We start from the raw sequence: 14,786 nt of genomic DNA on the forward strand, positions 1-14,786 counted from the left end.
AAGTGTACTTATTAACAAAGTGGATAAAATTGTCAGAGAAGAGCATGTTTGAGACTAGTGATGTTGGATGAAAAATCTAAGTAAATATAATTTGTGTGCAGAATATATTTATTGTGCATAATTTCCAATCAAACTGTAATTTTTCCCAAATTATGCAAAAAAAATAAAAAGTTTAGAATTTTGAGGAAAATAATCAATTTAATCCATTTTGGAATAAGGCTGTAACATAACAAAATGTGGAAAAAGTGAAGCGCTGTGAATACATTCCGGATGCACTGTATATATTGTTTGCACATCAGCGTGCTGATAAAGTCCACATATGCGGAAATTAGGGCCGCGTTCCAAATTTTTATTTTTATTTTAAATAATTTTCAACATTAACACATCTGTGGGTCATTTCTCTTATGTAAATTGTTATATTTTATTTTATCGCTTTACAATATGGTTCTATTCATTATCATTAGTAAATGCATTGCTGTGTATTTACTGTGCATGCTTGAGATCAAATATGAGACTAGTGATGTTTGATGAAAAAGAAAAATCAAGGTAATTATAATTTGTGCATCATTTCTAATCAAACTGTAAAAAATATTATTGTGTATATTTAGGAAACATAAATTATTAGCTTTGATTTCTTTTTTCTTATTTTACTTACAAATTGTTCTGTACTGTGTATCTTCACATTGAGAATCAATGTATTAATCCAAAATCTGAAAAAGGTTGATTTCAGAGGCTTTATATGGAGTTAGGATGAAAATAAGGTGCATAAGGACAGAACAATGGAGGTTAAATTGTTCACTAAATAGGGAGCAAGGGTGCATCCTATTGCTTTCTATGCAGTTAAGTGCATTCACTCCTAAAATCCAAAAGTTCAGGTTCAGGCTGCAGATGATATTTGGACCACTCTACATGTTTGGCAGACATGGGACAATGATAATCAGTACATAGATTCAGAATTGTATAATGCTAAATTTAATTTTAACATGATTAGCAATGATTGGATGAGAATTGCCATTACTTTTAATCAGAATTATTAATTTAGCTTTATAGAAAATCTGTAATGTCTCAAAAATACGAATTACTAACACTACTGCACACAATTATTTGATAGAAAAAAAAGAAAAAAGCTGACTTTCTATATTTTGGTATTATTTAAAATTCCACAACATAGACCTGCTGTCCACATACTTTTAGCTACTAGTTACAAATCAAAAGGGGAAATGTAAAATGCACACACTAAATATGTCTGAGTAGTGGGTTTGTTGAATCATCTGAAAGTTTTATTGTCAGCATGGTTAATTTTTTGACTTTCAAGTAAGTGTCGTCATAGTGGGCCAAATGTTTGAAGATCTGCAACACAGTTTTTGGTAATGCCTAAAACATTTCAAAGAACAACATCTCAACAGCATCTTGGTACCTGGTAAGTTTCAAGAGGTTTGTTCTCCATGTTGACATCCCACACCTTCACTGTGAGGTAGTCACGGGTCATCATATATCGTCCGCTGTGGCTGAACTTCACGTCTGAGACTGAGGAAATGATCTCTGAGAAGAAGGAGCGATTACTGGGGTCTTCTGGTTCCTCAAATACTGACAGACAGAAACAAGAAAACAATATTTAAGCAATATTTCAGGAGCAGAGTTGGCTTCATCAGCTTGTGGTCTTGGTCTTCAGACTACATAAAGGTGTCTCATTACTTTGGGTCTTAATCTGGGTCTGAAAATGTAGTCTTGGTGTAGATGAGAGTTTTGGCCACAGTCTATTTCCAGCATGCTAAAAGTTACAATTATCTCAATCACATGTCGGCATGGTATCGTCACTATTGAGGAAAATTTCACAAGAATTGCATGGCTACTTGGCCACTGTACAAAGTAGCTCAATTTTGGTTGTTGGACCAACAGATCTTGGTCAGAGTCTTTGAGGGTGTGATATTGTAAATTTAAGGGTCTAGGAGGTTTTAAAGGGTTTGTTATTGTTGGGGTATTGAGGCTCAGTTAGTTTCAACCAAGAACTCTGCAAATATTACATTTTCTTTGAAAAACTAAATGTTCAGCAGATATCAATCAAAAATCCTACAATGGACTTAAAACTTGAGTTAACTCACACTTCGAGTGGTTGTCACAGAGTGCGGAGGCTCTCATGTCACACAATCTTATGGAGCCCTTACTGCTACTATAGACAAAAGTATTGCACTGGTTGGGGTGAAACTCAGCCGCTGTGATCACCTCAGTCAGTTCTTCCATGTTGGCTGGCTTAATGTCCACAATATCTGAGTAAGCATGATAAAGGAACCACAACACAATCCAAAATTTCACATGGCAAATGAAGAAAAATCTAGACGAATGAACCATTGTTAATCTAGTCAACAAAATTACTGCCGAAAATGTTTTTGTGTTTGGCAACGATAAGGAAGATGAGACGAAAAAGATGCAAAATAATGAGAATCTAACTGTTGAGGAAAAAATAAAAACTGTGACATTAACAATGCCAATAATGCAGTGGCATTAAGAATGCACTAATAATGGTTTATATATACTGTATATACTTTTTTATTTTTTTTTTGAAAAAGGAAAGACCCCTCCGCAACCTGACCTCCTGATCTTCCACACAGAGTTTAAGCAGACTTCTCTTTCGAAAGGTTACAAGGACCATCAGATTTGCACAACTCTAAGACATTTCATCTTAATCTAGCCTTGCTAGATAATGCTGAAAATCGCTTTGAATTGTGGTAACGTTAGTACCTGACAAATTAATTATTATAGACTGATGGACCTCTTTAAAATGGGTGACGCGATGTGCAATCACATATAATCTTTAATTTTGTATGATTCATCTAATTCTACTAAGAATGGTAACTATAAGGTTTAACTTGATAAAATTCAAAGATGTGTAAAACCAATATGATTTTGTAACCAGAGATTTTCATGTTTTATTATCTTTATACCTACATGTTTATACCTACATGTATAATATCCATAAAAAATTCATATTTGGTATGTAAGCATTTGTTTGGTTACATAGAGAAAGCTGATGACAACGAATATCATGTCTCTTGTACCATTTGCAAGATATAAAGTTCATGATTAAATATGCACTTTTTTTGAGAGGGAAAATAGTGAGAATCTCTAACAAAGGACCATAAATCGACTGTCGGAAAAAATAGCCCAGTCAACCATATGAATCTGAAAAGTCACTTTTGATTGATGCAGGACACTTTTGGGGATGTGGCCAATTTCAGTTAAAATATTTCCAAACAGGAAGGACACTATCTTCTCCGGTCTCTTTTCTTCTGCCTTAACGTGTTTCATCATCTGCTCCGCTGACTGCTCAGATTTCGCTCTGACTTTTCCCCATGTGAGGTCCAAAGGAGGCTCGGGACTCGACGTTCCGAGAAAGCTTATCACTCTCTATGGTTCACAAACCCATGAGAATGTCTCACTTCACAGCTAAAATCATCATTCATACAGACAATAACTTAGATCATACAGAAGTGAAAAACATCGACGGAACAAACTTTCGACTAAGCGCCAAGAACCAAGCAACACAAAGACCGCAAGGAAACACCACAAAAGACATGCAAGTACATCTCCAATATTGTGCTCAAAGTGCTGGTGTATTAATTAAATAATTTGGGTAATCCGATAGCAAATCGATGTAGACTCAAAGAAGGATGAAATGGTTCTTAAGGTATTGTCAACAGACACCATAAAGTTCATTTTCACTGTACTGATCAATTATTTCACATTCTGTCACTTTTCACCAACCTGTCTCATGTATATATATATGTGTTAGATTAGATTTATGTTTAGAATAGTAATAAAGTTTGTCTGTGTTCAAAGATGACGTGACTGTGGTATGTTTTGATAAATAATCTCATCCCTGTTTCTGAAAGATTTCACTTCAAAGCTGTACCTAAATACATGTGATATTTTCAATAAGCCATGAGAATAATATCACTCCAATAAGTGAATTAATCATAATTCACTGATTAAAGCTAATTCCTTACAATAGAAATTGTGAGCTGATACAACGAAACGTTGTATTACAATTTTAATCGTGGAGAATCTATTAAGACAAATAATCGAGTTATTTGTCATTTATCTAATTTATAATGGTTGTCTAGCGTGACTAATTCCATAATAAATTTCATTACCTAATAATATACAATAAGGACAGTTTAATTTATTTCATAGCTCACATATTTCAAGACCCTAAATTCCCTTCTAAATTTAGCATACCAAATATCCTTACATATAATGGTGGTATAATGCGTGCAAAATACCCTACATTACTGATACAAATTATATAAATTATATATGTAATACATGTATGTGACTAATCAACTATATCCACAACATAAACATATTACAACTTACATCTGCACAGGTAAAGCGAATGAACAGATTAACCTGAACTAAATTATGAACTACTCCGAATGTGTAACGTTACTTGCAATATCCTAATCTGTCTAAAGAATGAAGGAATTCACACTGGAGTGACTTTTAAAAAGTAGAAAATACTTAAGTATATTCATTATTTGCTATTATTTCAAGAGCTCCGATTTTCATGACCGGCTTCTTGAGTTGTTAAATCTAACATATTAAAAATATTAATCTTCAATGTTTGATTCCTGTTTAAATAAAGTTGTTAATACATTTCTCAAAATATTTGGTTAAAGTTATGTCTGTTACAGCAAACTGAAATGAACAATGAATTCAGAGAATCTTCATAAACCATTAAATCCCTTTCAGTTAAGTTAATATCTTGTTTGTTGGAGGCACTTAGAAGCAAGTAAATTGGATGTTGGATATCCTCAAGTTTTTCAGTGGTTGGTCAGATTATATGTCAATCAGACAGACCCATCCTATCTAAAGTCTCTTAATTTTTCTGCGTGCTATTCTCTCGCTCACAGTCGAGTGCTCAGCCTTTCAAAGTATACTCTTACATGACATGTGCACAGGACTTCTTTGGTACAGTCAACAGCAGGCACATGTACAGACAACGCACACACATGAGAACTGTCCACGTGTCTAGAAAAACTGGGCTGCACGTGGACAGTCCGCGCAGACGGACTGCATATGAACATCATATTTACGGGCAGATTGGCATTATTTCTTTTAGACATTTCCGTTGAAGCAAAGAATTGTGGGTTGTGAGTGCCCACGAAGGATACACCTCATGCATCCTCCAAATTCCCATGAAAGAAGGTCGCATTCAAAGGCTGCATTCAAAGTGTCCTACTCGCTTTTATGAAACGAGACAGCCTCGATGATGTATGCAGCCGACAAATGCGACCTCCGGAGGACGCAGCCTTCCAAATGAGACACTGCTTATATAGTGGAAGAAGCAAAAGAAATGTCTTCTACATTTCCCAAAAGACAAAGATAAATCAGCTTACAAAGAAGTAAATCCGCAACTGAGAATATCTCTCATGTTAAATTTCTCCCAGGGGCATTTGATATTTTGCTACACTATCACTACCTGTTTTTTCTGATTTTCTTAAATCAGAAAAGCCTGATAAAAGAGCTCAAAAAGCAATAAATATAGCATCATATAGATTTGTTGGTATTGTGCAGTGACAAGTTATTCATCCTGACATGGTGAAGATCATACGTTTACAGTGTGAGCTTTGGTAAATACAGGCTTTGTCTTCTCTCCAAGCCCCCTGAGAAACACTTGCCCATAACCATCCATATAGACTGTCTACAGAGCTTCTCATCTCAGCGCTGCAGGGTCCTTGAAAACAGAAATCAATAATGATCGATAGGGACGCGTGTCTGAGTAAGCCAGACACTATTTACCTTTGGGAGGGCTAGGCAAAGGTCAAGATTAGTGGCAGAAACTTGATAAAGGGTAATGGGCGTAATGTACATCACAGAGGTGTTATCTGTCAGAATTAAGTGACAGCAGTGACAGTCCAGTGGTGGTTATTGGTTTTGTCGCTGGTTTAGGAGAATCCTTTTGTTCTTAGCTTAGTAACAGAAGCATGCAAGTATTTATAGTGTCTGGGTCCAGAATAACTTACAGCAAAACAAAGCAATAAACCATGAGCGGCCATGCATTTCTGTATGGTTATCATGGTTGAGGGGTGTTAAAGCTGCACTATGTAAGATTTGTTTTGTTAGAAATTAATTTAATTGAAAATTGAAAAATCTAAATAAAAAGTTAATTAATTATTAAATACACCAACAATCTGCCTTCCAAACTATGTTTTGCTGATTCACAATGGTAAGCCTATAATACTGATTTATATTTTAGAGCTGTCGGGACAGATTTGGTGGGGCATTGCATACTTCCGTCAGTCGTCCATGCGTAATTACGTTATGTCCATAAATAAAGAAAAGAATGTCCGAAGCTACTACAGCACGTATGAATGTGTGGTGATAGGTGTGGCATTAGTTTGAAGCTGGAAGCTTGTAGTCACAACACATGAGCAACATTGACCATGGACCATTCAAAAAGGCAACCCTCTGGGGGATCACCCATTTTTAAAATAAAGAAACCTCGAACAGTCTGCAAGCAAAAAGGGAAAGCGACAGAGCCCATAATAAAAAAAACAAATCAACATCGGCTTGGCTTTTCAGAGGCTGTTCAGACAACTCAGAGATCTGAAAGGACTTTAAACTGACCCAGAGATGGCTTTTTCTTGTTCAACAGGTAAGATATTTTATTGGACCGATAGTTAGCCAGGAAGCTCTCTTAGTGCAGTAGTTCATTAGATAGCGTTAGCAACTCTAGTGGGCCATTTTATTATGGATTGTGGTTCTGCAATGCTTGATTTCATTTTCGAGGAAGGAAAATGGGGAATCTTTTTTACTTTATGCTAGTAACAATGGCAATCTCTAAACCAGTTACTACCTTGGTCTATTTGCCTGCTTGCTCAGTTATAATAGTTTCCACCATTTAACTTTAGACAACGACTGCTAGTCATATCAGCCCAACTTTTGTAATGCTATTTATTTTAAAACAATTGTTTTCAAGAAGTCAAAACAGTGGAAGGTATGCTACTTACCTGCTATTAAGACCTGACTGTCTTTTTCTTTCTTTCGTTATTTAATAATTTTTTTTAAGGGAGAGTTTTGTCGTCGTTAGTGGCCTTCACTCTGATATAAGATCACCTGTAACCATGGTTACACACCAGCCATCAGATTCATCCACGCAGAAGAGCAGAGCCAAATCCCGCCTCACATAATTACCAAAACAATGTTTCTCCACAAGTATCTTGCAGTTTTATGCTTCAATCGCTAGCGGGGCAAAAGTTACATAGTGTAGATTTAATCAAAAATAGCTTATTGCTTTTAGGAATGCAAAGCTACTTAAAGTAATTTTAGCAATCAGAAGAATTTGAGTCCAACAGTTTTTGTCTTGAAATTTCAGTTAGTGGATTGGTTAAAAAAAAGTGCTGTTTTGATGGCTGCAGTGCTTTGTATGGGATGCAAATTCTCAGAGAGGGTTATAGTGTTAAAGCACAACAAGCTGTTGGCATGTTGCAACTCTCTCAGAGACATTGTGTCTTTAAATTCATCTCCTTTAAAGTACCGGCACTAAAAATATTAAAGCTAAAAGAAAAAAAACTAGATAAACTCGTAAGTTGACTAGTTGGTTATTGGACCATCCTGAGCTGCATTTTCCAACAGCATTGCAAGTTGATTGTAGAGACCATTTGCAACACCACAATTTAATATATAATAATTTAATTTAATTAAAGTTAAACGTATCCACCAATTAAAAGACCAATTATTAGTATAGAAGTCAGTTGACTTGGCACATTAATACAACATTTATTTGATGTATGTTCCCGGTCACGTGAACATCTGCAATTTTATAACGGCTTCAAACTTGACATATCCAATAAAATTTTTGTGCGTAACCTTTTTTTTAAAGTGGCACAAGGCTACGCTATGCTAAAGCACAATCAATCAAAAGCATCAAACCCCAATTTTTGTTCGTACAATGACAAAAATATAAAATTGAATATATATATATATATATATATATATATATATATATATATATATATATATATACACACACACACACACACACACATATATACAGACCCAAATTTTTCAGACATGAAACCATTCACATTTAAGTTGGGTAATTGTGAAAGGATACTGAAGCTTCGGTTCGTGATCTCCAGGTTCCACAGGTTGATTCTCAGGTCATCTGTGGACATATATGTCTCATAGTCGCTGTTGACCGAGATGGAGTTGATGTGATAGGTGTGTGCATTAGAAAAAATACGACGAGGTGTTGCCTCCACCATCAGATCCATGGGCCTCAACACAGGCACCTGAAAAAGGCAGGTGGGTCGGGGGGAGAAAAGAAGGGCAAAAGAAAAGGTACAATGTCAATATTTGCAACACATTTTAAGATTTGGGATTGCCCCAAAATGAAGTCTAACTAATTACTGTTATATTGGCCAGACTCATTAATCTATCAAAATCTTGCCATTTTGAGATATCAGTCTTGTCAATGGATAATCCACATTTTACACAATTTTCTAATTGGTTTTTTTAGATAATTTGGTGCAAATATTGCATAACATTAGTGGTCATTTCACTTCAGCAGTTTGGTTGATGTCTAATTGCTGTTTTTAACCCCTTAAACCCTGTAGGCAATTTTGAAAGATTTCCCACCTATGTGGCATACAAAAATAATGGCTTATAACTACAAAATAATAAGGTGATTTTAAATAGTGATACAATGAAACATCGTCACATTAGATGCAGCAGGGTCCGTATCGATATAAGGCAGAATTTATCAAATTTGAGAGTAGCCACATCCATCACATGCATTTTCTGTGTGTAAATCGAAGATCTACATCATTTTGAGAAATAGATTTAAACGTGGTCAAATGTGTAATTCTGCCATTCCATATGGCTACCATTTACAGACCTAAAGAGCAAGTTTAATGCAGTCTGATGCATATTTTATGTCTCACATGAACACAGTTCTCAGCTTGTTTTGGATGTTCAAAAGTTTAGGGTCACTTACTCATTCTTTATTTATTTATTTTCAAATGTTAAAATAATAGTTAAGTCATCAAAACTATGGAATAACATAAATGGAACTATGGGAATTATGTTGTGAATAAACAAAATCCATAATAAATCAAAACTGTGTTATATTTTAGCATCTTTAAAGTGGTCACCCTTGAATAAATTAATGTGTTGGCACAATTATATTTTTGTCTACAAAACTAATTTCAAACATTTAAGCATATGCCTTCAGATCAAACGATTTTTAAGATCATGAGAAACATTTCATGCAAGTGACCCCAAACTTTTGAACGGTAGTGTAAATCAACATAAATAAATCGCAAATGCAATTTTGAAGGAAATAATTTTGGTCATAATCTTGCAGCCCTACAATGTGTGTGGGGAATTGTGCCATTTCCTCCAAAAAAATCTGAGATACCATCCAGCACCTGAAATCACAGAGGTGGCATTTTGTTCCCTAATTACCTGCCCACACCTGCACCCACCAGCCCCCAAAATGGTATGTCAACATTTAATGATATATGGAATCTGGCTCCCAATACAGTGCAGTAATAGGACGCACCGGGGTACCGTCTCTTTAATGATGAATAATCTAAAAGCCGAAGATGCTACATGTGTTTCACTGCAAGAGTAGTGCATCAAAGTCAGTGCCCCATGATGTGTTTTATGGGCCAGCCCTTCACTAATGACAGATCAAGCATGGAAGACATGTTCCAATCAGTACAGAGATGAGGAACGCTCATCACCCAGTAGTCGGGGTGGAGGAGGGGAACACTCTGCCAAGGCAGGTCATTATCACCACACACATGGGAACTCCAACTTTTTTTCATTAGCAGGTGGAGGTGGGATGGGGGATGCCCTATTGTTTATGTATTCATTTCTTAAATACATATATCTTCAGCTGCCTATACCATTTCATGATTCTGTTCTACAGTAAAACATTACACTAGGCCTAATTTGTTCTTAGAAATGTGACAAAAATAAGTTGTTGAATCAAACACTGGCAGGGTGAGCACTCCAAGCGTGCACTATTAATGCAGCTAGATTATAACGTGATGGCTCGTGACTTATTGAATCATAATATATGTGTCACTGTGAATTTCTTATCATGAAGAAAATTGGCAATACACTTCTTAATTAATACGGGATAGAGGGTAGTCTTCACCCCATTATACACAGCAACAAAATACGTTATTGATTTGTTTTTGTTTTGGCAGTATAAATATCTAAAACTCATTTAAAATAATGTACATCTTCTTTAGCAGCTATACTGCAGAATAAAATTGATATCCGAGGAAGAATATTATATTATTTAATATTATTATATTGTAAAAATACAAATATTTTAAAATATCTAAAAATCCTATGCCACAAATTCTGTCGACTGAGCTGTATTGAGCCCGGAATATTCCTTTAATGCAATATGAACCAACTATAAACAAAAGTGTTTTTTATTACAGTAAATAACCAAGATTAGTAAATGCTGTTTTAAAATATTGCTCATTGTTTGTTCATGAAAAAAAATGCATTAATTTTGGAACCTAACAAAATGTTACCTATATTTTGCAAGGACACAATTCATTCTGAACACTGACATCTTTACAGCCATACAGTTGTCAGCAGTTTTTTGCTTATTACTAGACACTACGCAGTACATGTGCCTGCAATAATCAAATTTGCACTTCAGGCATAGCCTCATGAATTCAGTTGACAGGAGCAATCAAGACTGACTGAAGCTCTCTCAATCCAGCCCCTCAATTATCTCTCAATCAAGCCTTAATTAAGTTTGACTGCTGGGATGTTCAGCCACTAATGATAAGAGGGGCTGGATATGTGGGTACACTTTATTCACATGTCATTCATTATTCATATATCTAACATTGCAGATTTTACTTCAGTGTGTGAAAGCTTAATCATTAATCTGCATGGATTCTGAGAGACTATTTGGGGTTATTTATTCATACATGTCGACAGGCCCAGACACAGTCTATGGACATTTTAGGAATTTTTGTAAAGATATTTTCAGAGATCATTAAATTTTTTTCTCTAATGCATTTGATTTAAATATTGTTAGATGTGCTAAAGGGATGGTTAAGCCAAAAATGAAAATTCTCCCATCACCTACATGCCATCCCAGATGTGTATGACTTACTTTCTTCAGCAGAACACAAATGTAGATTTCTAGAAGAATATGTCAGCTCTGTAGATTTATACAATGCAAGTGAATGGTGATCAGAACTTTGAAGCTCCAAAAAGCAGATCAAGTCAGTTTAAACATAATCCATCAAACTCCAGTGGTTAAATCCATCTTCTGAAGTGATCCAGTTGGTTTGAGGTGAAAAAAAAATCAAGAACAAAAATTTTACTCCTTCACTGTACGTTTTGACAGCAGATCATGCCTAGAGACTGTACAGTGCAAAAGGAGTTATATTTTGGTCTGTTCTCACCCAAAACCAAATAGATCGCTTCAGAAGACATGGATTTAAACACTGGAGTCATATATATTACTTTTATGCTGCCTTTATTTACTTTTTGGAGCTATAAAGTTTTGGTCACCATTCACTGACATTGTATGAAGCTACAGAGCTGAAATACTCTTATAAAAATCTTAATTTGTGTTCTGCAGAAGAAAGAAAGTCATACACATCTGGGTAAAATCATGTAAATCATGAGAGAATTTTCATTTTTGGGTGAACTATTCATTACATTAAAGTTTTTAATTATTATTTTTATGAGAAATATGATCTGCCACAAACTTTTGTGAGATTCATTAAGATTTTTTGCATTGTGACATTTTCATAACAATACTTTACATTATTCAAATTTAAAGAATTTAAGTCATGGTAGAATTTAATGTACTGCCTGTAATGTTTGTTACGCTGCCTGTAAAAATAAATAAATAAATATTAAATTTTTACTGTAATGATATTCACCATTGAGAATAAAAGGAATTACAAAAAATCAAAAGGAAAGTGTCCTGATACATTGTGGTAATGAGACTTTGGGGGGGAATGTGTATACGTTTTATTGTCATGAAAATAATGTCAGAAGGAAAATATCTTAATGGTCCTACAAATGGGCTTCAAGGTCTTTATGCAAAACATAATTTCTCATTTTATTCATTTGATTTTGTGGAGAAATATGACCTGCAAATGTTTTTTGTTTTGTTTTGTTTTTTGGCGAGATTCACGCATATATCCCTTCCTTTGTTTTCAAGTCAACCACAAAAGAGCACATCTTCCACCATCCTAAAGATATCTTTGATTGACTATTTTATTGGCAGTGACGACTTAATCCTTCCCTCCCCCCGCCCCACAGAAACAATTTTGCAGGGTGAATCCCCTGGTGTTGGAGGTGCAGTTGCAGATGAAGGCATTAAACACGGGTTAGGCCACTCGTCATGGATAACAGTCTGCCGGTGGGGACACATGTATCCTGTGGATTCCCTGTGAGGGATCCGACCTCACCTCCCCCTTTATCTCCTTTTCCACTCTGCTCAGCCTGTGCAAAGTGATAAATGCCTTGTTTTTGTGCGCGCGCACACACACACACACACACACACACCCACGCACACCCACGCACACACACGCGCACACACACGCGCACACACACGCGCACACGCGCACACGCACACACGCACACACGCACACACGCACACGCGTGGGACTGTATTTCTGTTCTTCCAGCTCTGCTCTCCAGTGCACTGCAGTCTTAGTTAAGAGAGAACTGCAGCCCTGAACACATTACAGATGTTGCAAGAACACAATCCTTAATAAATCCTCTATCCAGAGCCACTACTGTATCATCAACAGAAACCGTGAGGGATAAAACAATGCAAAATGAATAATGGATGTGGGTGTAGATACCTGGATCTGTCCCAGATTTGGTAACCCAAATATTTATATGTAAAATGTATCTAATTCATATTACATTTCCGTTTTATGAAATAGTTCACCCAAAATCATTTTCTCACCCTCATTTAATTCGTGGAACACATAAGACTTTTAGTTCTGGCTGCTCTATTCTACACAATGAAAGTAAATAGGGACCAGGGGCTGTCAAGCTCCAAAAAAAGTAAACAAAGCGCCATAAAAGGAGTCCATAGGAAATGTATAATATATACCTTTAATACTGTAAGTACAATAGCTTTTCCCTAAATACCAGATGTTTTCTTAAGAGTGTTATGTCGTCCTGGACATTTCTTCTACTGGCAATAATGGTATGAGAACTAACTGTCTTTAAGCTTTAGGATATTTATTAAGTTTCAGTGAAGTCTGAGAAGTCCATCTCCCACTCACATAATGAGATTTTAAATCGATCTACTAAGTCACCCATTACGCAAGGGATCGATCCAAACTCGGTGAAGAAAATTATCATCAATGTGAAATGACATGATTTGAGTAATGCTGAGGTTGAACTCTTGATACCTCTCTGAGTGGATGACTGCTGGCATAAATCAATATCATATTTCCAGTGGACTTCTTGAACTGAGAGAATCCTTTAGCTCAGCACATGGGTGGAGGGAAATTGTTGGTTTTGCTGGGTGACATAATATTGCTTCAGTTATTACTACATTTGCGTTGGCCATACATTTCTGTGATAGCTTCAGTTACCATTTTGTAACCCTGGTTAAATAAAGGAAGTTAAGTTTAATTTATTCGCAATTTATTAACATCTAATTTCCCTAATAAAGGTAAAATAATGATGTGTAAAAGCGATTTAAGAAAAATAGTGGGCGATTTAAGAAAAGCAGTTATTATTAGTTGAATTTTGATTGACCAATGAGAACGCTTCAACATCATGCGCTGTGCATGTGGACGCGCCTGCGTAACGAGAAAAAAAAAAGAGAGTTGAGCATAGAGGAGAGGAGACGTGAGTCGATCTTCGCGATAAAAGTTAAAAGTATATATTTGAAAGAAAAGTAGAAAAAACGTTAATCTAGTTCAATTCATACCGTGCAGTGTAAGGAGAAGCTGAGTGAGTGTTGAGTTGCATTTTACTCCGAGATTATAGTGAATCGTGTGGATATTCCTCGTTCACCGATGCCATTGCTGGCCATGCGGGCCTGTGAGACGCACCTGGGTGAAAGCAAAAGATGATTACTATAGAGGCCAAGTTTTTTTGTTTTCTTTTTCTTCTTTGTATTTCTATTTTGTCTTTGGTGCTGCGGATTGTGATGTTCTGTGATATCCTGTGAGAAATTTCAAGTTTGATGGCGAGCCACCCGAATCTACTACGGTGAAAGAATCTACTACGGTGAAAGAATCTACTACAGTGAAAGAATCTACTACGGTGAAAGAATCTACTACAGTGAAAGAATCTACTACGGTGAAAGAATCTACTACGGTGAAAGAATCTACTACGGTGAAAGAATCTACTACAGTGAAAGAATCTACTACGATTGAAAGAATCTACTACAGTGAAAGAATCTACTACAGTGAAAGAATCTACTACAGTGAAAGAATCTACTACGGTGAAAGAATCTACTACAGTGAAAGAATCTACTACGGTGAAAGAATCTACTACAGTGAAAGAATCTACTACGGTGAAAGAATCTACTACGGTGAAAGAATCTACTACAGTGAAAGAATCTACTACGGTGAAAGAATCTACTACGGTGAAAATCTAAAGAATCTACTACGGTGAAAGAATCTACTACAGTGAAAGAATCTACTACGGTGAAAGAATCTACTACGGTGAAAGAATCTACTACGGTGAAAGAATCTACTACGGTGAAAGAATCTACTACGGTGAAAAAATCTACTAAAGAATCTACTACGGTG

At 35.8% G+C, this 14,786-nt stretch overlaps 1 protein-coding gene across 2 annotated transcripts in view; it reads right to left on the reverse strand.

The window, feature by feature from the left end:
- The window catches only part of LOC127624865 (serine/threonine-protein phosphatase 2A 55 kDa regulatory subunit B beta isoform), a 64,285-nt gene that overhangs the window by 1,685 nt on the left and 47,814 nt on the right, over positions 1–14,786 (reverse strand). For both annotated transcript variants that reach the window (XM_052099818.1, XM_052099819.1), the window contains exons 5-7: positions 8,117–8,294; positions 2,103–2,267; positions 1,418–1,587 (exon numbers count right to left, since the gene is read on the reverse strand). In XM_052099818.1, the coding sequence (XP_051955778.1) occupies positions 1,418–1,587; positions 2,103–2,267; positions 8,117–8,294 (513 nt within the window). The remainder of the gene's footprint in view (positions 1–1,417; positions 1,588–2,102; positions 2,268–8,116; positions 8,295–14,786) is intronic.

Source organism: Xyrauchen texanus, chromosome 31, assembly GCF_025860055.1.
Source record: "Xyrauchen texanus isolate HMW12.3.18 chromosome 31, RBS_HiC_50CHRs, whole genome shotgun sequence".
NCBI lineage: Eukaryota > Metazoa > Chordata > Actinopteri > Cypriniformes > Catostomidae > Xyrauchen > Xyrauchen texanus.